This window comes from Dromaius novaehollandiae, chromosome 3 (assembly GCF_036370855.1).
Source record: "Dromaius novaehollandiae isolate bDroNov1 chromosome 3, bDroNov1.hap1, whole genome shotgun sequence".
Classification (NCBI taxonomy): domain Eukaryota; kingdom Metazoa; phylum Chordata; class Aves; order Casuariiformes; family Dromaiidae; genus Dromaius; species Dromaius novaehollandiae.
In genome coordinates this window covers 40,173,447-40,199,859 of record NC_088100.1, presented here as the reverse complement: position 1 = coordinate 40,199,859, position 26,413 = coordinate 40,173,447, and the positions used below count along the sequence as shown (strand labels likewise).

Here is a 26,413-nt window from a genome sequence, read left to right as displayed (position 1 = left end):
TGGGAGATGCAATTAATTTTCTAAAGGCCTTAAATGAAGTCTCTCAAAAGCTCTTAAAGATACCAAGCTATTTTGGTATTAGAAAGATGACCAATATATGGATAAATAATCAGTTAAAAAAGAAGGCAAAAGAAAATAAAGTCTCAGTAGGTTCCCTGAGGATCTGTACTAGGACTCTGCCATGCAGCTTTTTTGTAAATATTTAGAAAAGGGGTAGAGAACAAGGTGAAAAAACATGCTGATAAAGCAGGGTAGTTAAACCCCCCCCCCCCCAATTGTAAAGGACTGAAGAGGACTTTGCACCATAAAGTGACATAACAGATGAAATTCAACAGTTGATAAAAATGCCAAAATGATGCTCATGGGAAAAAAAACACAATCCTAACTTTATATACACAAAAACAGTCTGTAAAATACTATTCAGAAGCAAACTGGGACTATAACAGACAATTTTAAGAAAACACTGGTTCAATACTCAGTCAAAAAGAAAGTCTAATGTTAGGAAATATTATGAAAGGAGTATAGGATAAAGTGGAAAATCAGTACATCTACAGGTTGACTGCTGAATAAGCCTTTGGTTCCCCACATCAGCAATGGAACAGTAAAACTAGGAGGAGGTATGGAAGATCTTTGTGTGAGGAACAGTTAAACAGACTAAAGGCACTACAGAAGAGACAAATCTAGGGATATGATAGCAGTCTAACGAATCAAGCCTTACTGAGAAGATGCATTCATTAGAAGATGCATTCATTAGAAGACGGGAGTAGTAATTCTCTTTTTAATAAGCAGAGGACATCAAACAAAATAAGTAGGCATGAGGCTAAAAAGAAGCGGATAGTAAAAGGAACTACTTTACTTGATGTAAAAGCTGTGGAACTCACTGCCACAGACACTTAGATATGACAGTTCATATAGATTCAAAAGCCAATTAGACATCCTCGAATAATAAAAAAATCTGTCAAGGCTTGTTAACACAAGGACACCAGTTCTGAACTGCAGATCATCAGTAGATGAAATAATACATCAGGAAAATATCACTGTACACCTGTGCTGCTCACATACTCTTCCCCACGCAACTGCCATTAGCCATTCTCAGAATTTTGATCTAAATGAATCTTCAGTAATGATCCTCTTTGCATTCCACAGTTGAGTAAATGCCATACTAATATATTTTTTAAATATATATATTTTTTGTTTTATGGTAAGTATTTTTTGTAAGTCAACACTGAATCTCATCCCATCATAAAAAAGCCTGTATGTCATCTCCCTTTACAGGGCTTATAAAGAAAATGACAAATATCTCCAGTTATGATTATGCTTTATGCGAATTACTAACATTAAATTATTTGTATATTCTTAGGAACATAACTATTTCAATAATTAAGAAAACTCTACAGGTATACTTTATTTATATACTCTGTAAATTTATTACATATTTAACATAATATGCTTATCTACCCTAATAATATTTCAATATATTATCATAATGAGGCATATTTTTCCCACACATTGTTTCAAATATTACCTTTATCTGGATCCAACTGTTCCTGGGAAAGAATACCACACAACACAGGGTTCTTCCACACTCCCTTCTCTTGAGTAAGTGTAGTCAAAATATGCAGTTCCCGGCTGCCATTTTCCATCAAGTTTTTATGAGCCACCTGAAGGATATGTTTTATAAAAAAAGGATGGTAAAAAAACAACAGAAAAATTTAAGAACACACAATCTTTATACCTTATGTCAAGACAGAATAACCCAAAGAGTAAAATGTACATCAAAAACATCTTAATGTTCAGTCTGTATAGGTGTTACCTCTGCATCTGCCTCCAGAGATGTAGGCAAAGAAACCACAAAGATTGATTGTCCCAAACCTTAAGAGTTATTAATTGAGCCATTTCTTAGATTTCTGAAACTGAATTTTGAAATAGGCCTCCCTTTTAAAATGAAGGATGAGAAAAGACTGTGGTCCACATAATAGGCTGGCACCAGCAGACTGAACTTTTACTAAAGGCAAAAGATTTAAGCTGTAACAGCTCACCTGATCCTTATATGCAACTATGATGACAGCAGACAGAAGCCCCCAAATCAGTTAAAATAATTTCCCCTGTACTTAGATAACAAGACAGTTTCTGGAAGTAGAGGGATGTTTGGAAGCAAACTGGTTACCTTGAAAATTCTGTGACTTAAATAGTAATCCACAACTAACACTGGTCCTGAAAAAAGGAAGGGATCATCTAAGTCTCTTCACTTTTTTTTGTACTCTTGCATTTGCTCTGAAGGATGTGGAACCTCCCAACACAAAGAACATCTTTTCAAAGTTAATTATAACAGGCAGTTGCTAGTAAAAGTTTACCCTAAAAATCACCCCTGGATTTTCCTACACTTAACGTAGGCTGAGAATACTTAGGTAATTGTATCTGATCTTTTTCACTGTTATTCCTCCCCACCGCACACATACACTTTTTTTTTTCTTAAACTCTAGACAGGACCTCACACTACATTATTTCTGATAAATACTGAAGAACAGAACTTGTTCCGCATCCTTCTCTAAAGCAGAACACTAATCCTTAACCTATTAGTGCCTTGAGGGAGATCCAGCAGTACCAACAGATGTTTTCATTCATATCTAACCTCAAATGTACAAACAGTAAATATCGAAGAATGACTCATATGATACTACTTCATTTCTAACAGTATTAATAGACAACTATTTTTAAGAGCATTAGCTTATTTTCAAGTATCTTAACATATTCGTTTTCCACAGCTGCTACATCACTGCATAAACAAGTGATTTGACTGACAACTTAATTATTTCAGAGTACACAGGATTTCCAGCTGAAGGGCTTGATCTTTATCACTCAATAGGAAACAAGTCTTTGGACAGACTACATACTTAATATCCACAAGTTTCCAAACCTTTTGTAAAAGCTGCTAAGTCTTTGTTTCATGAAGTAAACTCACCTGTACGAAAGCCTGAAATTCTTCCCATTTACTTTCAGGTAAATCAAGAGGCAGACACAGCAGAAGTTCAATACAGCTTCTAGAGGGCAAATATGAACAGTATTTCAGGCAACTTCTGTTTTTTAAGATGTATAATCTACAGCTCTTTTTTCTAGTATCAAAATAGTAGTTTGAAATCACAAAAAGTCACAAAACAATTTGTTTCTTTTAAATATATAAAGAAAAGAAATACTAGACACTCTTGCAGAAACTATAAAAGCAAGCTCTCTACAAAACACTAATTCTAACAAAAAAATGGATTTTCCTTTGAAGTCCAACCCTGTAGCAGCCTATGTAAATAAATGCATTTTCAAATCGCATGAAGATGAATAGTAGCTGACCATTTCAAATGAGGGATGTTGGCTTGATTCAGAACAGAGGAACCCTTGGAAAGACTGCTCCATTTCCAACAGGCAAAGAAATTCTTTCTCAGACACAGCAGTTCACCATGAGTAAAGAAAGTGTTTTCCAGCTCATTTCGAATTTTTATAGATTGTGAACTCAACTGAGAAAGCACTTAGGCAATGGAAAGTTAATGCCATACAAGATTCTTTTTAGTAATTGAAAAACATACTCACAGTGCTAAACGTTCAAGCACAAAGGCTACATTTTCACACTCAGAGGTAAGATAAGGTCGTGCTTTAACATAACTTCGGATAGCCACTGTGTACACCTCTAACAATGGCAGAGGATCTTCTGATGTTTTCCACTTTTCTGCATATTCCAGCAAAGTCTGTATGGAAAGAGGAACAAACAAACCCAAAATTCAAGAATAAATTTAAGTTCTTAATTCTACACTCCTCACTAATAGACTATCCTTCTTTACAATTCCATCCATCTCCTTAAAATTAATGTGTTCCCCAAATGTGCCTTTTTTCCTTAAAATTTATTAGTTTTTTCATATAAATCTGAAATTTAACCGACTAAAAATTATTCTTTGATCATATAAGAATGTTACGACTGCCACTTCTCCCCAGTCATATCACTATATGATTGAGTTTGTGTTCACATTTTCCAAATTTAGAAGCCTGAAGAGCATCTCTGGGAACATAAATACTTAGCTTTTTTTTTCCAAAAATGCATAATTAAGGGACTGAAAATTCATTTCTTTAGACACTCATCTCTACAATTCAGCTTCTAAAGCAAGTGAATTTGAAATTATCAGTCTCATTTTCATTTCTCTTCTTTCTTACAGGAACTAATTTACATTTCCGCTCTTTTGCCTTCTTGCCACTATAGGTATCTTCAGGGTATAAACGGTCTGTTTAAATGATCTGTCCTGAAAGGAATATGAACTAAACATTTTAAAGAGAGCACATAAACACCCAGAACACACCAGTCAAAAAGGTGCTTTCCTATTTGATACAAAAATACCTAAAAACGATGATTTAGAAATAAAACTAATTACAGTGATGCAAACCCAACTCTGCAGAGATGAAATCACCACCACCACCACCCACCAAAGGTACAAAAGGCTTCCATTCATTTCAGCCAGGTCTGGGGGATTCACATACAGATACATGCATTAAGCTGCAGTAGCTAGTAAGGTTCTCATGCCAACATACAGAACATGTCCCTCTGAGAGCTCTGCTCTGAAGCCTGGGGCAGCTTAACAGCTTGTAAACCAACTCCTACACTGCCAGTTTACAGCCTGTCATATTAAGGCTGTCAATTTTGCCATTTGCTTCTTATGAGAATAACAAGTAGAAAACTCAGAGTAACAGCAGTAATTTAGGTTGGAAAGGATCTCTGAAATAGCTTGTCCAACGTCCTGCTCCAAGCTGGGCCATCAGAAGCTGTTTGGAGTGATGCCCAGTGGAGTTATATCTTGAAGGATGGAGATTCCACAACCTCTGTGGTAACCTGCTCCTGTGTTCAACTACCACTAATTGTGATTTTTCCCCCTAATATCTAATCCAAATTTCCTGTCTTCAAACGCATGTCCATTGCCTCTTGTCCTGTCGTGTGCACCTCCAAGAGTCTAGCTCTGCCTTCTCTATACCCATACACCCATAAGGTGCATGAAGATAGCAATACAATTCCCACCCAGAGCCTTCTCTTTGTAATGCTGAACTCCATTCTCTCAGCCTCTCCTTGTACCTGTGCTCCAAACCCCTACTCATCTTGGTGGCACCCCCCTGGATTCGCTCCAGCATGTCAACGCCTGTCTTGCAGTGGGGAGCCCAAAACTGGACATAGTACTCCAAAAGCAGTCCCATAAGTGCCCAATAAAGGGGAATAAACCTTTCCCTCGACCTGCAGGCTACACTCTTGCTGATACAGCTCAGGGTGTCACTGGCCCTCTTTGCCGCAAGGGCACACTGCTGACTCATGTTCATCTTTCTGTCCACCAGGACAACTGTTTTTTTTCCCTGCAGAGCTGCTCCCCAGCAGGTCGGCTCCCAGCCTCTATTACTGCATCAGGTTATCACCTCCCACATGCAGGACTTTGCATTTGCCTTAGATGAACTTCATGTCAGCCCATTCCTCCAGGCTGTTGAGGTCTCTCTGAAAAGCCCTTGAGCCCTGCCCTTGAGCGTACTGACTGCTCCCACCAACCTGGTATCATCTACAAACTCGCTGAGGGTGCACTCTGCCCCTGAATCCAGCTCACTAATAAAGAAGTTAGAGAGCGTCCCAGTATCAGTCCCTAAAGGATGCCGCAAGCAGCCAGTCACCATCTGGACTTCATACTACTGATCACAAGTGCTTGAGCCCCATGGTCTAGCCACCTTACACAGCCTGGATAACTTGACTACTTCATGAATTTGTCTACAAGGATACTACCCGAGACCATCTCCAGGGCCTTGCTAAAGGTAAACTGCTGCTCTCCCCTTATCCACAGAACCAGCTATTTCATCACAGAAGGCAATCAAGTTGGTCAATGTGAAAGCATTTTACATAGCTCATACTGTCAAGACCACTTAGCAAATCTTACATTTCTCCTTTTTATTAACTTTAGCTGTAATCAAAACAATTTTGACAATATTGGTTCAATTCTGACAGAGTTCGTTCCAGTCAGGAAAACGAGCATTCTCTCAGAGCCCTCTGGAGAAGAAAGCTCTACTACTACAGAATCTCCTTGTACACAAACAAAAAACAAAACAAAGTGGTTATAAACTCATTTTAATATGTATTTTTTTTCTATTTTTAATATGCAAACATAACATTCTTAATGAACATGTTATGCCTGGGATATAATGCAAACTATAAAGTCAGACCTTAAGCAAGTTGTCTCTGGGTTTATGCATCAGAAAATAAAAGTGAAAGAATATAAATTCTTCAGGAAAGACAAGACACTCACACTAAAAGACAAGCCAAAACTATGTTTATTTCAGTCTTCAACTCTACTAAGTTTAGCATATGTTAAACTGTATACTGCCTCACCTATGTTAACATCTGTACTGAGTTAACTAACAGCACTAAGAGCATGCTTAAAATTCTCACATTTGGCCGTGACCAAACACACCCTCAATCAAAATTTCAACCATATTATACTGAATCAGAAAACTGTTTAATGTAGTTACTCTCAGTCACAATACTGCAGCCAGGTTACAGCACAGACAAAACACAGACTAAAGGTATTCCTGTCAAGGACATTGCTGGAAGCAATAGGAAGTTTTTGGCAACTAGTTACATTAAAACAGATTTTAGTTTAAAAGAAGATCTTAATACACACTCACTTTTTAAAAAAAGTTGCATACCCCACCTTTCTGCTGCTGTAGAAGATAGCTTCTGCAGCATCTAATGCTTCCTACTGGAACTTTGAATATGATTGAGATATTGTCTGTTTTACTGTAACAACGTGATCCTCTTCTAACGGCAGTAAGAAAGCACCACAGATCATGGTAGAGCAACCAAAGAAGAGCAAAATTTAGCAGAAGCATAAAAGAAGAGTTGGCAAAGGAGGAGTAGACAAACAAACATATTAACAAACATCTATTTTTGTGTCCTTGGTAATTTTGATGGATATGCTAGAATAATCAGATCAGAACAAAGCAGTCTGCTTCACAGAATCGCAAAAGAAGCTTCAGCAAACAGTCTCCTGCTTCCCAAATACTCACGTAACTAGATGTATTATGATTTCTATTACTGTTTTTGCCACAAATGACGTGTTTAAGGATGCCAGAGGTAAAGCAGCAAAGCTGAAGAACAAAATAGTGTATAAAAGTATACCTTACATCCTTCACACTTTGGGTCAAGCAGCAATTCTTTGGGCAGAACTGCTAGTGCTCTCTTTCCCCAGTCTAGCTGATAAAAGTATTCACATTAGAAGAATGCAAAGGAAAAGCTTTAGCTTTACATGAATGCCATAGTCTTGCACAATGAACCACTTCTCATTATCTTGATGCTGTTCCCCTCTTATTAGGGATGTAGCACAAAAATCATTGTGGCACCTTTCACAGAATAATAGCATATAAAATATTAAATAAAAAACATAATTGCTTAAATCCTTTTTCTGTAAAGGAAAAGCTTTTTTTTCCTCTTAAGTGCTCAGATTTGACTTTTATTTTTGCACTGGAAAGAACAACACACAAATCACTTTTTGTTACAAATCAACATCCCAGCTTTATTAATTTTATACTTGCTTGAAAGAAACAATTCTTCCTCCAATGTGAAAATACGAAAGCAAGCTGCTGATGATATTATCAGCAGAAGAGGGATAAACATGGTAATAAAACATTCAGTGTAGTTTACTGTTCATATGGATTGTTAAATAAGATAGGAAAATTCTTTGCATTAGTATGGAATGCTACCTAGCTCAAACAGTGAGTGAGCTTCATCTAATTGGAAATGGATATTTAAACATAACAGTCATCACAAATGACTTTCCCTTTTTGATTAATTTGAAACAATGTACTTCTCATTTTAGACTAAATATTTTTTTTAAATGACAAATAGTTAACATACCAGACCAAGGCAGTAACAAATTTCATAAATTGCCATTTAGTTTTGTCTAGCTGATTGTCTAAAACCACCAGAGCTGACTTGGCCACCTTAAATCTGCCAAAAAGCTTCTGTCAGTAAGATAAGTACATATTTAGGAAGTCGATACATTAAGTCATGAATCCTGTTTAATATCAGAAATACACCAGGTTTATCTGTTAATGACTTAATGTAAATCTTATTTTGAATGTATGGCTCATCTGCCTTTATTCGTGGCCTTTTCAGAAGTCCACATAAAGCAGCAAGATTAATGCAAGCTTTGACATAGCAAAGAACATTTCAAAGTCAGCTACCAAACCAGGACAACATAACACTTCACAACTTGAAGGGTAAGTTGAGCTGGGGAGGGAAGAAGAAAGGGGGTGAGGAAGGAGAAGGAAATGGGGCAATGGGTCATCTGAGAAGCATGACTGAAGAATTAGAGGATTCTTGCTAGCTGTTGCAAGGACAGAAAGCAACACCTAGAACATGAAGAAGAAACTAACTGCCCCAGTAGAGACAGCAATTCAGAAAATAAGCCATAAAAAGTGTTGGTAGAGACCTATAAAAACTGGATCAGAAGATCTGTTTTGTGGGGGAGCAAATAGAGAGCTTACAAGGAGTCGGCATGCTGGAAAAGCCCCGAATAGCCAGTACCACAGCCTCATCAGATCGAGGGAGGGGGCTGAAGACCACAAACCCAGTATGGCAGAACCCTAGGGGAATTCTCCCAGGCAATTAAGGAATTTACAGAAATATCACAGAGTCATATGGTGAGTACCAGAAAATTGGATTGAGGAGGAATTATGAGAAGCACTTGCAGAACCTATGAAAACCCAACCAGCACTATTCCAATCCAAGTCCAGACTAATAAAGATAAATTGAAGCAAATGAAGTTCAATTTTGAAAATATGAGGCTTAGGAATAGTTAACAAAAACCAAAATAGATACAATCAATAAACTGGCAAATTCTCAGAATCCACCTAAAAAATTATTTGGTACGTTGGTGAACTGTTACTACTGATAACTTCCTTTAAAAGGAGCATCTATGGATGCAAATACATTATATAGAGCATACAGAGAGGTTTGCCCTGTAACACGGTGGCACTAACTGCAGCACTAAATAGCACTATTTTTGTATCGTATATACAGATCAGCAACCTCCAAGTCATTACATGAACTATATTAAGTGCTCACTCCCACCACACCCTTTGAAAGTATTCCTCAGTACAACAGGCTTGCTTGTCTGGATGTCCCCAAACTGTACATATAGCATTGCCACCATACAAAGAAAATCAAATTCATTCTTCTTTGCTTAATGAATCCTTGTTGTGCTCCATTTACGACCATAAAGAGAAAGAATTTTACCCCCAGCCCTGGGCCTCATTAAGTTATTTATCTCCCTAGTCAGGACATGCTTGTTAATCAAGCCAAGTACTGTATTCAGAGCAGGGAAACAAAATTTTGTTTATCTGTAAGAATAAAACTGCATTTTATTTCAGCTGCAGTTTACAAAGTGAAGAATGCTCAACTATGGAATCATGTCAATTTGTACAATAAAAATCAATACATATTATATATGCAATTTAAACTGCGGAAAATATTTAGCCATGGGTAATGTTCAGACAACACATCTTATCTCCTTCAATCTTTTAGTCAGAATGCTTATATGAATGTTTGCAGTAACAGTGCACCCAATGCATGATGCTTTTCTACTTTCAAAAATCAAACAGAACAATATTCTTTGCTAAAACTAGTGCTACAATACCAAGGCTGTGTTGAAACTGTTGAATATTAAATGCAGGGATTTTTTACTATTAAGTGGAATTTCACATGTACAGTCTACACCTAAATGTTTCTCACCTCTTAAAATCAGATTCTTGCCCTTGTAGATAACCGGATAAAAGCATGCTTACTTGAATACATGAACGTGTTAGAATATGCCTGAAACTGGTATTTCCATTCCCGTTCAAGCACAAGAGACTATGAGACAGGGAAATGACAGTGGACAGACAGGTAAACCATGTCTCTTGAGTCATTCCAGTAACTCGCTATTTGAGTGACTACCCTCATGCACATCCACACCAGAGAAGAGTCCACACAACAAGCCTGTTATAATCCGGTTATTTGGGGGTGTCCCTACAGGAGTCACTCCCTGCAGGAATGCTCTCTATCAAGTCAGCTTCTGCACAGTATAATCCACAGTGTGAATACATACATGGGCTACCATATTAAAACAAATCTCTTTTCATTCACATTTTTCTTCCTCTGGGACTAAGATTCTTTTGCTGTCCTCAATAAAAAAGTATATTTTTGTAACCTGAAAAAAAAAATTAGCCAGATAAACTACATAACCAAAGCAAATATAGGTAAATTTAAGCAATTAACATAATTTCAAAGATGGAACTCCTTAGGTGTGTAGTCTGTAAAGTATTTCTGTAACAACTCAAAAGATTTGAGTCTTTCGGTTCTCCCATAAGGAAACTATTCCTCTATTTCTAAATCCAACATTATCGATTATTCAGAAAAGCCAAAACAACCACATCTGAACTTTTCTGGCTCATATATCAGCTGAATAAAGTTCAAAACTAAGCTTCATGTCATCTGAGAATTTTATACAGCAAAATTTTATGCTCTGTGGTGTATAAGTTTAAGTTCAGCAATACTGAATAAAGCAAATCAGAGTCACATCATCTGAAAAAGTATGTACATGTTCAGGGAAGAGGAGGAGGACTCGAGATGTCTGTTGGTGGTGGGGACAATAAGAATAAAACATTTACAATAGCATGAGATAATTTGCAAGTTGTAGTTTCTTTCATGGACTTAAATTTGGCATGTTCTGAAAACATGCTACATAGGATGCAAGGGAATTCTTGCCAAACTGTTATACGAATACAAAGAAAGATCATGTTTCATACTTGAGTAGCTATGCCAGTGTTCCTGCTTTCTCAGATTAAGACTGTTGTGTTTCCCCTCAATGACATGGAAAATAAGGGAACTGAAACCCTGACAAAAAAAAGAAGCAGGATTCCCCACATTTACTGTTTGTGTGTGTGTGGGGGGGGGTAGAAAACACATAGACATCACCACAGAATATGAACATAATACCTTCACTCTTAAACAAGACAAACCCTACCTAAACTACCCATTATCTAAACAGGTTAGCTAAATAAGATTACATAATTGCTGAAATAATTATCAAGATCAGGAGGGTTGTGACATCTTTTGGTGTTCAGTGACATGTTTTGTTAAGTTTTGATACTATCTTCATTTCTGTCCAAATACAGTTAAGTACCTAGCATATCAGCAAACCAGGCAAGCCAAGTTCAAAACCTTTCACTTCAAACTGTCTGGAATCAAAACTCATCCAGATTTTGTAATTTTAAGCTAGACATTTTTCCACCTGGCAATGTGACCACCAAGTATCTCAGTACAGGAATAGAGTCTCCAGGTATAATAAGTACTTCTACTAAGGTTATAGGAGTTTTGATAGCTTACATCACACAATTTGCCCCTGAGTGAATGTGAGATACACATTATTTTAAAATGTGAATATTCAGTATTTAATTCTTGATATCATAGTACTTCATACTTACAATTTTTTTTCGTTGGCTGTCTAAATCAAAAGCCACCCAGACTTGGCATTCTGATGAACTTCCAACCTCATGCAACATCCATTACCACAACACTTATTTTAAATCTTCATTAAAACATGCTTTAGTTTCAGAATTAGCAGCTTGTAAAAATACTTATTTTGTCTTTGCCTGTATTATCTTGAAGTTCTAAACTTGGAATGGAGGCTTATGATCACCTAAAAAACAGGGTACCTCAGAAAGAGGGACTGATGCCTTTTTTTTTTTTAACATGCGATTCCTCAGCACTCTGCTGATAGGTATACAGTCAATTTAATTTATAATATAATCTGTAAGGTTCCAAGCAATCTTTGTAAGGTTCAGCGCCTGCAATATAGTAAGGATTTCCCAGGACATAGCCATCCGTTAGTTACATATAATGCCATATTACAAGTAGAAAAGAGCTAATTTTGCATTGAGGAGGATGTTAACATCCCATGGTATATACATGTACACAGAAACATAGCCAAAGCTAGGTTCCAGTATGCTGATCCAGGCCACAAAATTAACTCTGGAGCAGAGCCTACAGCCCACAGATCAAAAGTCTCAGCTTTTATTCAAAAGAAAACTATTTCCAGCTCTTGAGTACTTCTTCCCCCAATGTCAGCTATTAATGATAGCTATCCAACTCTTCAAACGGCATACAACTCAGCCCCTCTCCCCAAAACACCAGCTCTGATCCAGACGCTTGAGGCAACACTATGAATTCAATGACTCCATCAGCCTGCTGCTGTTGAGAGATACCAACACTGTTTCCAAATGGAAAACCTTAGAAGCAGCAGGAAGAAGGAACACAGTATAGAGAACCGTAAAAATTTAAATCAATAGTTCTAGTTTCTTGCATAGACAAATACCACAACCCTTACTGCTTACAGCTTCCAACCCTCTGTAGGGGGAAAAAAAAAAAAATCAAGGTTGTTGCCAGCTCCCACAACAGACCAAGATAAACAGAGCAGAGATGGCCCCAAGTTACCACCCTGTCTTTCTGTCTCCAACTTAAGGGTATAGTAGCATCTTTGGGTTTTTGTTGTTCCACGTGCAATTGCATGGTGGAAAGTGCAGTTTTGCTCAGGTTTAAACAAAATAAGAAGGAACAGCTTCTTCAATTTCATTCTGTTGTGTAAGTTCTTTAATATCCTTTAAAGGACAAGGATTGAAAATAAGTTAGGAGGATTTTATCCAGTGCCTCCGATGATGAAAATGGCTTATACCATTCCAGTGAGTTGCAGTAGTCCAAAATCCTGAACTGCATCTTCACCTATAAAGTCTGCATCAAACTCCCCAAGAGTGTAATATTGTCTTTCCCTTTTCAAGCATTACTGACACTACTGATAGTTTAGAAATCTGTAATTCTGTGTTTTCTACTACCTTCACTTGTACTCTATACAGCCATTTACTGTTTTAGTTTTTGTCATCATCTTTTAACTAACATTCGCAAAGTAATGGCTATTTTGACCCTGAGAAAATCTATGACCAGTGTTAATCCTCAATGAACAAAGAAACAAAACAAGTTTTAATTCCTATCAGCTCCCCCAGAAAGTTCAGCGTGTAGACGTAAATGCTTGTGCCAGCACAAGGCAAAGAAAGCATGATTATTTCTTTTGGGGAAAATGTTGTCTTAAGACTCTTCTCAAACTACTGCATGAAGTCAGTGAGACAACATGAGCAGATTTATCTGATTTCTGCTCTGAACAACACTAATATCAACTAACAAGCAATGACTTTCAGGATAACTGCCTTGCAGGACACACGCACCGCTTCCTATGTTCCCTAATTTTATCCTTTATACACTAATAATTGTAAAACGTGCAGCTCAGATCCATTTTGTTTAACGCATTTTTTGAAATAAGAAACCAGAATTTTCTCTAAACAGCAGGAAAATTAAGAACTAGCCATAAATGTTTCATATAGCTAATTTATGAATTGAATATGACTAGCAATTAAAATACAAAATTTTCACTAACTATACAGTGGAAATTCTCCCCTTTGCTTTTTTTCTTAAGAGTCCTTGGATTGATTTTCTAAACTCACTTCTGTGTTCCTTCACAGCCTTGCTCTGTTACTACACAGCTCAGCTAAAGACAAGAGACAGTTGCTGGTTCTCTTGCAGAAATTTCATGCTATCCCAAGCGACTCTTCCAGGCACCACTTGCAAAGCGACGAGACTAGATACAAACTCTGAAGAATTACTCTCATCATACTAGATAGCTCCCTCCTCTATTTTTGTATGGTCCTTTTGTTGCAACTGCTTTATTTCTGTTTTCAAATCAATCCTGTACTAAAAGTGTTACAATCAAACAGCTTTGATGAAAGTTTCATTATTCTCGATTTAGTGAACAATACATAACATTCAACTGTAGGATTTTTTTTCTCCCCTAGTAGATTATAACCTAGGGAGCAGAGATTAAAAAGGGCAGGAAGGCAGATGGGGAAAAAAGACATATCCATTATTTCTTTCTACATTTTAATCTCCAAAGTTTGCCTATTTAAGACTTTTCCAGTTTACAGGACTGCTACGGAGAAAACCTCAAATCATTATTCTCCCCAAAGAGGGTAAGTTCAAAAACATCAATTGCCAAAATCTTTATTTTTCCTTTTCTAAAAAAGTACTCGAAGAGATGTTTCTTGTCAAAATCCTCAGTAACTTTCGAGACACTGAGAAAAACGGACAACCCTCTTAAGTCGTCTTGGAATACCAGAGCTATGTGCATCATATAAAAACATGCAAATGATCAGTCTGTATCCTGAAAGACACTTTTATTTGAAAGAATACATCATCTGACTGTGGTGATGCTATTACCTTACTATAAACCAAGAACAGCTAGACATGCAATGTGATATGTTTTAATTAGATATTCTTTGGAAACTGCTGTCATCTATATTACATCTTGTTATAAACTCAAATCTATTGGCATAGAGACAGTATCTGGAAAACATGTACAACAAAGGTGAAAAGGAGTAGAATTTGTAGTACCATGAGCTGTTTGCTCAACATAAGTGCTGCTGAAGTGGTACTCATCACCTGTGTAATTTTCTTTTTCCATACAAAGCTGGGAAAATCTAAGACTATATTTTTATTTCCTTTGGTCACAAAATATACCGCCTCTGGTCAGCTACTGAATAGCACAGAAAAGGTCAGAGTTTTAAAGTTATTACTCTCTAAAAGTTTCATGTTGCTATCTGCTTGCAATAATTTCAGCTCTCATTTCCTAAAATGTCTCTTGCAGCTGTCTAGATGAGCAAGAACTGCTTTTGGAACATACAGAGTGGTATTTTAAGAATGTAATACACAACAATAAGCTAAGATACCTCCTGCTTGTCACTGCTCAAATTACTTAAGCTTGCAATGACGTGCCAGGTTAACTAGACAAAGTCAGACAGGCAAGCTGTAAGGATATGAAAAATGCTTGCCATACCTATTTAGCGTCTTCCTATACTGACTGATTACTGCTGAATGTGAAGAGCAGTGACAATGCAGCTATATTCACCTGTGAAGGAAACAGAACAACAGAACTGATGATGCCTCATAATTTTGTATTACTAGCACAATCCTTTTTGTATTACAAAATTAAAAATTAGTCCTGAAAGCAAGCTATAAGACTTTTACCAAAACTTCAGTGAAAATGAAAAGGGAAACATCAGCCCCTGTATCCCGAATATCTAGTATCCTACCCACGTTCTCACTCCTGCACTGTCATCTTTCTGCTTTTAAGTTGACACTTCAAAACTAATTTTACTGAAGCTCAGACAAATGAGGTTTCCTGTATTTCCCTCATCAAAACATTTCTTCTTCCTTTCATGAATCTATATTTCATTTTATTGTCTTTTTCATTTATCTTCATATCTTGAAGATGATCATTAATAGAATGTAAGGATTTAAAGTCAGACTAAGAGGCCTAGATCCCTTCTCCCTGTTGTCTTCCTGCTCCAATAAAGGGATTCTGCCTACGATCCTCTAACAAAACCAGCCACCAGTGCTACCCTGAAGGGTCTGCAAACTTTTAAGTCAGTTTTCACTCCCAACAAACAAAACCTATCTTCTTCTTTCTAAGGATATGCTTCAAATTGTTCACTACCTTTAGTTTGTTGTTAAATCAGTAAAGTTCTTACAGTATCCATGCTTCCGCAAAACGGATTGTTCATCAGTACTTGAACATGCCCACAACACAGCTCTTATGCATTCAGACTTAAGAGTCTGACAGCTACATCTACATGGTACACATGCTCATGGAAACCTCTTGCATTCTGGACCAACACCCTTAAGGAGATACTGATATATCTCAGCTACATCTCTGATGTGCAGCACTTCAAGACAGAAGCATGGAAGGTAACTGTGCACAGACAAAAACCAGAAAATGTCACTTTACAGTTTACGTTCTTCTAGATACATTCACACCAAGCACGTGCACACATTCTGATAGTAGGGACACCAAAATATTTTGAGATCTCAGGAAACTGTCAATTGAAGTATAATTTTGGAAGACAGGCCATCTGATTTAGAAGCTTCAAAAACTATAAGTCTCCTGAATTTATGGATACAGGTTTTTATGGTTGCCTTAAAAGTACTCGAGATGTACGCATTTCTTAACAAAATAAATAGGCTCATGCCTGCTAATACTAATAGATTCACTAGTGGAAGATCTACAGGATATGCATGTAAACCCAGAATATTCATCATCATTCAAATGGAGTTCACTTTTGAGGGCTGTGTTTTTCAGAGTAAAACTGTGTAAGCCTGAAGCATACTCTCACTGGCTGCTGCAACCATTAAAGAACCAAGCATATCATGAGGACAGCATTGCTCAAATTCCTGGAAAGCAGGTTAACGGTCTGCTTTTAAGGCACAATTCTATGACAGCTTATAAACCAAACTGAATTTCTGACTTTGACCCTGCTCTGCAGCTCCAGCTACATGTACCATCCCTTCCCAGTGCAACTGTTGTTACAGAATCAAATGAAGAATTAGTTGCGGAGCTGCACAGGTACAATAAAACCATAAACTTGTAGGCAAACGAACAAGTCTCCCCTTTTGAAAGAGAAACGCTAATCCTGGTTTCTGATGCTGAATTTTTTCCCTCCTTTAAGTACTCTCTGTAAATTAGAGCATGACTAGGACGCTAGTAGGTATGAAAGACCAGTGGCTAAAAGGAGATACTCCGGGCTGTGAGGTCCTCAAAGCTCCATAGTGTCTAAAAGGGTGTTGGCCCAAGAACCATTTCCAGGCCAAAAGAACCTGAGTAAGTCAGCTCAGCAACACAGCCTGTGATGCCTTTCCTCTGTACGTTCAGGAAAAGGGACTTACTAGTGGGGAACAGACTTAAAACATTTTTTTTTTTTTTTAATCAAGTAGTCAGTGTTAGGATACCTGAAGATATATTAGATACTCCAGCCTAGATATCACAGGATGCAAGATGCTTTAGTATTGAAACATCAGTACCCGACGATCTCTTTGTGAGGTCCCACAGCACACTTGAATTGTAAAGGGGCACAAGAAGAATCTTTATAGGCCTTGAGATAACCATTTTCCTCAGCCTCAAAGATCTACAGTTCTTAGAACTGAAGACCTTTTATTTTGTGAACTGTTTTCTTTCCTCCTTGTTGTTCAGTGTTTTACCAGATGGAGAACAAGTCTTTTCATCACATAGAAAGCAGGAGTCTCTTGATGAATGCTGAAACATGTCTGTAACCTGCAACTTTGGACACACAAATAAGTAGACTCTTTCAAAAACAAAAATTCGAGAGTCCCATGTACGGCACTTTAATTTGGGTTCACAGTTATTAGAGGCAAGCACCTAAGGAGTAGTTAGGCTGCAGCCAGCACTTATGCCCATAGTTAATGTTTGTATGAGGACAGACTACTAACCCAGGAGATGTCGCTCAAATGGAATATTCAAGTTTTTTGAATTCTGCGTATTTAAAAAAATCCTAGGACAATGTCAATTTTAAACCAAGTCTACCTCAGATCTCCCATGAAACGTCAGTATTTAAGACATTCTAAACAAGTACTACAACTTAGTTATCTAAGTGTTTTAAAGAGTAAGCTGAACATCTGCATAGTGTATGAGCATTCCCCCCAATCACGTTGCCTATTTTAGAAAGTAGAAGAAAAAAAAATGGGTGAGTTTCTATTCTTCTCTCTACGGTATGTCAACCTTCTGATCAAGACATTTTTCCCTACCACCATAACTGTAATCCATCTTTATTTCCCTTTCAGCTTTGTCTCCAACACAGAAGCTCAAGCATAAACAGCCTATTTCCGTTTTGCTTTTCGAGGTGGGATGCTCTATATGCAATATGATGTTTAGACTAGAACAAAAATGAGGTTGAAAAGCATGGATATTTGAAGTCTCTCCACTACAACTGTCATCAGACAGAGCAGCAGCATCTGATAAGGGGCTGCCACTACTCTCATGGACATGCTAAAATAAAGAATCAAGTCACATCTAAGTTAACAAAACCATTTTTTATTTCATTTAGATTTGTGCATGGAGAGGTCAGTTTACAACACGTCAACACAAAATTGGACTTTTAATTCATTTCCAAAAGAGTTTAATCAAGCAAATTAAAACTGATACTACTCAACTGATTCAGTATTTACATTACCAATGCTTAACATTGGTACCTTTACTTTATAGCTAGACAAGTGCTCTGAGAGTGTTAGCTCTTACATGCTTGATTTTATCATACAATATGACCAGAAGAGAAGAGCAAACTTTAGCAGATACATAACATGAGATTGCATTTATAAAATAAAGGATGACATAATCAAATATGATAATCTTTTCTAGCACGGGATTGCTATTTAAATTCTGGTTAGGACCAGGTCATGGACAAAGAACAAATTCTAATTTTTATTCAGTTCTGCTTTTCAAAACCTTTCAAGATTTTAAGTCACTGATGTGTTATTTTTCAGAATTGTTTCATAATAAAGTTTTTAAAGCAAAGTACAGCACTAGAAAGCCAAGATGTCTTTGGCGTAAGAGTCAACTGATGTTTCTTTAATTCGAATGGAGATACTGACTTGTGCCCAGAAGAAAGGACTGAAGCCAGACTTTTAATTCTATCACTACAAGATTGTATTTAAGCAATTGTTTTCATTCTCAATTTCTGCAAGCATACTGTAGAACTATCCAATTCTTTTTTTTCCTATTACTACTGTTCTTCTCCACTGATAGGTAGTAGTTCCAATCTTCCTCACTATTTTTTTCCTTTTCCTTCAGACAGAAAACTCCAGCTGCTTTTGTACTTTACACCCCCTTCCTAACATCACTGGCTGCTCTACGCTGCAGTTAAAACCAAAGAAAAGTCGAGATTAGCCAATACCAATTACTTGTCCAAGAACTACTCACAAAATCAAGACAGACTCATAGAGATGAAATTCAAACTCAAAATTTCAGAACTACACACTGCTTGAGCTTGCAAATAAATGCCAGTCCACAAAAATCTCTCAATGACGGTAGCACTTGAGTGCAATGCATTGCATAAGGAGTGGATTTGTACAACAGAGGAGTTGGTGCTGAATACCCACATCCATCCTGTATTCATCACATCTCTCTTACTTTGGACTAGTTTTCACCTGGTTCCATGCACTGTTTTGGCAGATTTACAGACATGTTATTTGAAAACTGTTCTTCCAAACAGTTACTTTCTTGTTTACCCACTGAACACAGAGAGTGCAGTATATTAACATACATGCTTGTATAGTCTAATAAAACTATTAGAAAAATCTATTACAGTTTTCCCTTCAACTGTTAAAAAAAAAAAGTTCCATTTTGTACTCTGGCTGAAGTACAAACGATATGACGGCACTGAACTTTATTATACCTGCTGTACCCAGACACATAGGTAGCCACACTCCAGTACAGAAAACCATCACTAGAAACTAATATGTTTAGCTATTACCTAAACAGAAAACCACTAACTCAAGTACTTTGAAGTACTAGTTTTCTGAACAGCTTTAAAGGTAATCTGTACAGCAGTATTACAAAATTCTATCCATCAACAAGCTTCAGGCAATTTTTAAATAAACATTTTCCTCTCACCATCCTCTTCATTTCCTCTTCAGTCTGAGTTCTCAGAACGATCATGTAAAGCTGGGATGTTGTCTATCAAACCAAAACACAAAGACTAAACTGCATTACAACTGCACAATTTTCTAGTGACAGAAGTGCAAAGGTAGAGAAAGAGATGTTTTATGCTTGAGCCTTACTATAAAGTAAAAAGGAGATGAACAGAAACAGCAAGAAATAAAAAGTCCCTTATATTTATCTTGCAGTAAGTCATTAGCATATCCATACTGTTAGCTGAAGTAAGGCTACCCTTTTGGAGATTTTCAGAGGCAGCAATAAACAAATGTGGAGATATCATTATATTTATTTCCCCAAAAAGGTAATTGCTAAAGAATTGATATTAACTGTTCATTAACTTTGATGCAATAAAAGAATTAGACTCTGCAAGTTCAAGTAAATACCCTCCAGATCTGTCAATTGGGGGGGGAGGGAAGAGAAGTTAAGTATCTTTTGTAAACTCTTAAGTAAGAAAACATCTGAAATCCAGTCAAAGTGACCAGCTACTCTGCAACTAACACGATTCATTTCCTCATTCTGTTCAACCCCAACAAATTCATCCATCAATACTTATGATGGTTTATTATGCAAAGTGATTATCATTCCATAAAAATCACAAAACATATAACTTAAGGGAAAAGACTGGAAGTTAATAAGAATCGTTAGTTACTTTTTGGCTCTTGCCTAAAAAGATTCCCCAAAATACCCCGTCTGTAAGTCTACTTCATGAAAATCTTTTATATAGTCTCTCAACAGCTCGTTACCATGAATATGTAATGAATAAATGGATTTCAATATTTCTAAAGATGCAGACTATATTTATTATTTAAATTTCCCCCTCCTCACTCTACATTTATTTACATCATGTAAGGCTTTAGGGATCTTGATAGTACTTTACAACTATTTCACCATAACTCGCAATCTCAAGGTTCCACATCTTTGGAAAAGACATTTTGGACTAATTTCAGGAACAATCCATGTAATGAATGATCTACAACCTACAGAAGCACCTTAAGGTTAATGATAAATAAAAGTCTTCAAAAAGTTATAATTCAATTTCCAAGGACACTAGTGCCCTGACTCTTCAGCACACAAGCATGTAAAGTTGACCACGCCTCTAATCCAACTGCTTCTACTTGACTAAGCAGATAAAACAACAGAAAGTGAAATAAAATCCTAGCAAGTCTTCTGATGCGTGTATCTAGACAGCAGGGAAGTACCACTGCTCCCTATTTACTGATACGAAACCAAGACAGAAGCTAAATGTGTTGTCCAAAGGCATATTTATGTTCCTAAGTCAGAGTCTGCATTTGAGCAGAGTTTGAAAGTAGCACCTCAAATTGTATGGCAGCAGAAACAGAAAAAAGGCTAGTGGCCTCAAGGCTACTACAGCTCTCAAAGGAATAATTAGGTGTTCCACAGTCACCAAGAAAACACAGCAAGAAACACAGAAGACTGACTCTGGAAAGTTAATCAGCAAAACATGGAACTTTTTGCTAACTGATAAACAGATGTCTCCTCCCCCCACATTTATGTCAAAAAGTGCAAGCAATCTGTACGTTTTTCATAAGGGCACGGTGAACATGCTGGATGAGTTCAGATTGCTAACTATTAAATTGAGAGTGAGCAAAATAAAAGAGAAATTACCTTGGAGCTGCTCCTCCCATTATTCTTCAGTCACTATTTTGCTTAAGATTAAAATATAGCTAGTTTTAGAACCAGAATTAGAATTACCTACAAAAACAGACAGTTTCTGCTTACACCCATAAACTGTTTCAAAGAGTAATTATGTAAAATACTAGGAAATGGCTTCATTAAGCCTCACGCTTTGTCACACATAGTAGTAAAAATTATCCTTCTTCAGACTTGCCTTTGATCTTTTAACACTATGCATTCAATATGCCCTTTCTGATCTTGTCAGCAGTATGAAATTTTTTTCTTGTATACTTATATAACAAGTGAATTTGTTATAGTTCCAAGCTATATTTCTCTCCATTCAAGTCTTCATTCTAGTCTCAATTTAATGTTGTCATTCAAATCTTCATGTTTTAGTCTGTTTAAAAACAATATTCAGCAGTTGGCTATTAAACAGGCATTTCAGGAATGTGGTGGGATGCTCATTATAGTAAACTTTTATCCATTGCCAGGGAATCTAATTTACCTATTCTTTTAATCATCAGACTGGCATATGGGCAGATTAAAAATAGGATGATAGCCAAAAATAACTGCATGTGCATTTCCTGGAATATAGGTGACTTGAACCTGCTCTCTTGGTCAAGTAAAATGAGAAATTACAAATATTTCTGCAGTTCATCTGCACTACACGTTCTTATTAGCTGCTTTTATGCTTTTACCGGCTGAACTCAAACTTCTCCCAGCGCTACTTCAAACCCTGTTAATTCTGATAGGAACCTAATTGAAAACCTTCTTCCTCAGTTAAAAAAAAAATAAAGTTATATAATTGTCATTTTAAGCTTGTGCATTCAACACAATCACACTGGCATCCCAAAGGATGTTTCTACCTGAACTACATTGCTTGTAGAAGAAAGATGCAATGGCTATCTGGCTCTCACAGTCTAATAAGAAAATGTGTCCTTATGCCAGTGCCAAGCTACTGCCACTGCATCCATGTGAAAGGAAGGAGAGGAGCCAAAATTATGCCTTCTCCTGAATATGAGAACAACCCAGGGCCAGAACTGGGAGCTGCTGCCATCATGCTGATACGGTTCATGAAGTCTGGCTGGGTGTCCAAGAGTATGGTATCCAATATCCAATACTCATGCCAATTTCAACTTGATCATTAGGTAAGCTTTAGGTCTGTAGGATTTGAACATTTAAGTTTTATCATCTTCACTATTACGGTTTCATAACAGGAAGATACTTTTTAATCCTAACTGTTCTCTCTCTAAGAGCTACCTACCGTTCAATGGCTTAAGAAAGAAACTCAGATTAGGTCTTCAGTGATCCTAAACATTTAATCTCTTCTTGTCCTCTTCCTTGTGTTCATTCTGTTATAAAATAATGTATTGTCACCAGCTCCTGAGAAAAGTATGAATCACAAGACTGTGGAGCTCTATACTCCTAATTTGATTTAATGCCCAATCACTTAATGTTCTTTTCTGATTCATCAAAACATTATTCAGTGCATTATATCCCCAAGTATCAAACAAAGTTAATCTATTTATCAGAATCAATTCTCTCAATTTTGAATAACAGAAGATAAAGAGTCCTACCAAATTCTGTTCCTTATGATATATAAGAGACTGAGAAAGCAATGCTATATATGCTATCAGCTCAAAAGGAAATTTATAACAATGTAAACTCTATATTCAACCAAAAAGACAACACAGAGCTACAAAATGAAGAGTGATATCCAAAGACTGGGCTTTAATCCATTGGCAATGCATCACACTAAATCCTGAAGAATTTTACTCCAGGTAGTTAAGTTTTTGCAAAGAAGCAAATGCATCTCTCCAAAAGTTAGGAGCAAGAGCGCATTAGGAGGCAGTGTCTGAAACTGGGGGGCAGCTTTGATAGAAGTTTTCCATGTTAAATGAGTCTCTGTGGGGGCAAAGAATTATCACCAGTTCACAATAATACCAAAATAATCAAGCAGGAACTATATTGGTATAGGATCTTCCCAAATCTCTGATGAAAGAATAATTTGTTTTAGTCTCATATACGGAATCAGAGAGCCAGAAATATTACATATTATAAGACTGTGCAACTGTGACAGATGAGGAGATGGAGAAGAAATTAAGATAGAACAGGTCTTATCAAAAACTACAGCCACAGGTTTTTTTTTTTTTCCCAAGTTTAGTCCAGTTTCCTATATGATCAGACCTATCTTAATAGAATAATGTTATAAAGCTCCATTGCCTTTTTTGTTGTTATATATACACCTGCTTTTTCAACGTCTTTGTTTTGCTAAGTATTATTAGTTTAATTCTTCTCAAATGAAAGCAGTGCAGTTTATCCTGTTAGATGAAAGATCCCAGAAATAATACCATAGAGATGTCTTTAAGGCATATTTGGAAAAACAAATAGGGGGAAAAAAAAGTTTGAAACCTCAGAAAAACACCTACACACTTCTTAAAATGGAAAACACTAAGTTCTTAACATATGCCAAAGGCCCAGACCTAATAAAATGAGGACTACTATTTCAAAACATAGTTTCAAGTCATATTATTTACCTATTATTTAATTTTAAATTTGCAGATGGTTATACACCTCTCTTTTAGAAAAGCTGATGGCACAGAAACGTCATGCTGCTTTCCTCATGAAAACTAAAGAATTATACAAGCTGTACTGTAACTACTCAAGGATTTAAATAGAGGCCTTAAATAGAAGCCTTTAAAAACAAAGCTGCAGTAAAGGAAGTTTTTGATAGATATAAATTAATGCCTAGAGCACCATATCCTGAAGATATGCTCCAAATGTATATGAATTTGAAATGTCTTCTGCGGCTGTGCAGCAGTTTAGCAAACATATCACATTGAAGAAACAGGATGTGTTGATGTCCCCTGCTAATGATTCCAGTTTGATCCCTAAAGTAGGCAAGTCTTACATAGTGTCACCTAGTAATACAGTGTGTAGGCATGATGCCTACAGCAAAAAACCTACAAAATTAAAGTGGCAGAGTAAATGGATAAGGGCCACATGAAATTCCCTCACTCTGAGTGACAATGCAAATAAAGATTCTCCAGAATATCCCATTTTTTGCTGTCTTCCCTTAAGATCTGTGGTCATGAGTTATTTACTCTCTAACAAGATAATCCAGAAAACCTTTAAAGAGAGAGAGAGACAGCAAATGGCCTGAACATTCAGAGATATGCACCTTCCTTATCAACAAACCAAGAGACAAAATGTGGATGTTTTGATACAATGAGATGCCTTACTGAATACGGGCATTAAAAAAAATAAACTGTTCTGCAGAATAAGAAGGATGTTTTCCATGGTCAGTATCTCATGTTCTTTAAACACTGAATCTTAAATAACTGTCCTTTTAGAAAGCAACCTAGACATAAGTGTTACTTCCAAACCAAAAAAAAAGTTTGGATTTGTGGGAAAAGGTGAAGGGAAGAACATACTTCTCAGTTCGGCAAGTACCTAGTAAGTTAAGTTCTGCCAGCATATATATCAAGGTATTGTTACAGCCAAATACTATAGGTAAACTAAAGTCTACACAAAGGTCTTCAGATTTTTCTTTAAACAGTTGAAAGGCTGGATAAAGCAAAACATTTCAACTTTTAAATGAGCAATAAGAATCAAAGATGTTATGAAGCAAAACTAATTCTAGTCACACTTTATACCCTGTAACTATTAACTTCTGGTGAAAAGTATATCTTTTTAGAGAAATGGTAGTTTGCTGATAGGAAGGGTTTTCTTAGTAACTTTAGTAAAAATATCAAACAACTTTTGCCCATGAAACAATGGGTATCAGGATAACAGAGAAAGTAAATCTTGACCTGCTAAGCTTAAAGATTTTTTTCTTTCCCACAGTAACTAAGAGAAACATTGAATTTTAGTATCATATACAGCGCCTTAAATAAAAAGCTGAGGTTTGGTAAAAGTTCTTAAGGCTTTTTTTAAATTTTAATCCCTCAAACTAAATTCTGTCATCTTCTTAACTATCTTACCTGTCAAGTGTATAGCCATGGTAGACAAACATACTAAGAACATGCTTGGGAGAGAAAAGTGAGACTAGAACCAAAGCAGTTGACAAACTGAACACAGAAAAACGTTATACTTTTGAAAAAAGAAGTATCCTGCACAAACAAGAGTCTGAGCAGGCAAGACTATCCCCTCCATTGCCCTCAATGCCAGTGAGGCCTCAGCTGCAGTACTGCTAGGGACACTACAATCCAGCAAAATTCCTGGCTTGATATTACAAGACTATAGATCAATTTAATGAAGTCTGAGAAAGGTAACAAACAAACAAACGTAGGGGAAAAAAAATCAAAGACTGGGTTTGTTCAGAAAAGTGGAAACTGGAGGAAAACTGAGAAACAGCCTTGGAAGTTTAAACGGTGCTTCAAATAAAGCCAGAATATGCTACTTTCCATGTCTATTGGGATAGGATAAATCATAATAAATCTTAACCTGCAGCAATAGATTAGGGATTAAGTTAGACAATAGGGTGTGGTGGAGGCATCTTTAAAAGCACGGATAACTTTTAACTAAAATATATGATCTAGGAAGTTCTTGGAATCTCTCTTACCAGAAATTGCTGAGAACAGGTTAAACAAGCATTTTTAACTACAGCTTACCAATAATTGGTCCTGCTTCAGAACCATGGCCTAGATGATCGAGATCTCTTCAAAATGCATTTTCCATATAGGGAAAAAAACTGGCAAACACAGCTAGTTCAAAAGGAAGTTTTGAAAACTAAAACACTTAAAAATAAATGTTATTACAACTGCTCTTTTCTAAACCTCTACCACTATTTAAGGAGTTTTCTGTACAGAAGAAAAATTATTCAAAATGAAGACTAAAACTACTTTTACATTGACTGCAATGTATAAATGAAAATATTCCTAGTTTCCATTACAGTAAATCTTAATCCCAAAACTGTCACAAAAATGAGTTTAGAGATTGCCCTCCTCTGCCCAGAATTAATATTAGAAGGCTGCTTTTAAAGATTTGGCATTTTTCATAAATAAATTATAGAGGAAACACAACTAAAACTAACATTTTAACTGTACGGATTCCGTTATCCAAGTAAGCTACTAAGTTACTGGGTAAAATAATTCAACCTACAGAAAATGGCATTTTGTAAGGTGATTGGA

General features: G+C 36.6%; 1 protein-coding gene across 1 annotated transcript in view; it reads right to left on the bottom strand.

The window, feature by feature from the left end:
- ZNF292 (zinc finger protein 292) overlaps positions 1–26,413 on the bottom strand; it is a 58,940-nt gene that overhangs the window by 25,383 nt on the left and 7,144 nt on the right. The window contains exons 2-4 of the mRNA XM_026093377.2: positions 3,580–3,734; positions 2,963–3,041; positions 1,526–1,661 (exon numbers count right to left, since the gene is read on the bottom strand). Coding sequence (XP_025949162.1) covers positions 1,526–1,661; positions 2,963–3,041; positions 3,580–3,734 — 370 coding nt within the window. The remainder of the gene's footprint in view (positions 1–1,525; positions 1,662–2,962; positions 3,042–3,579; positions 3,735–26,413) is intronic.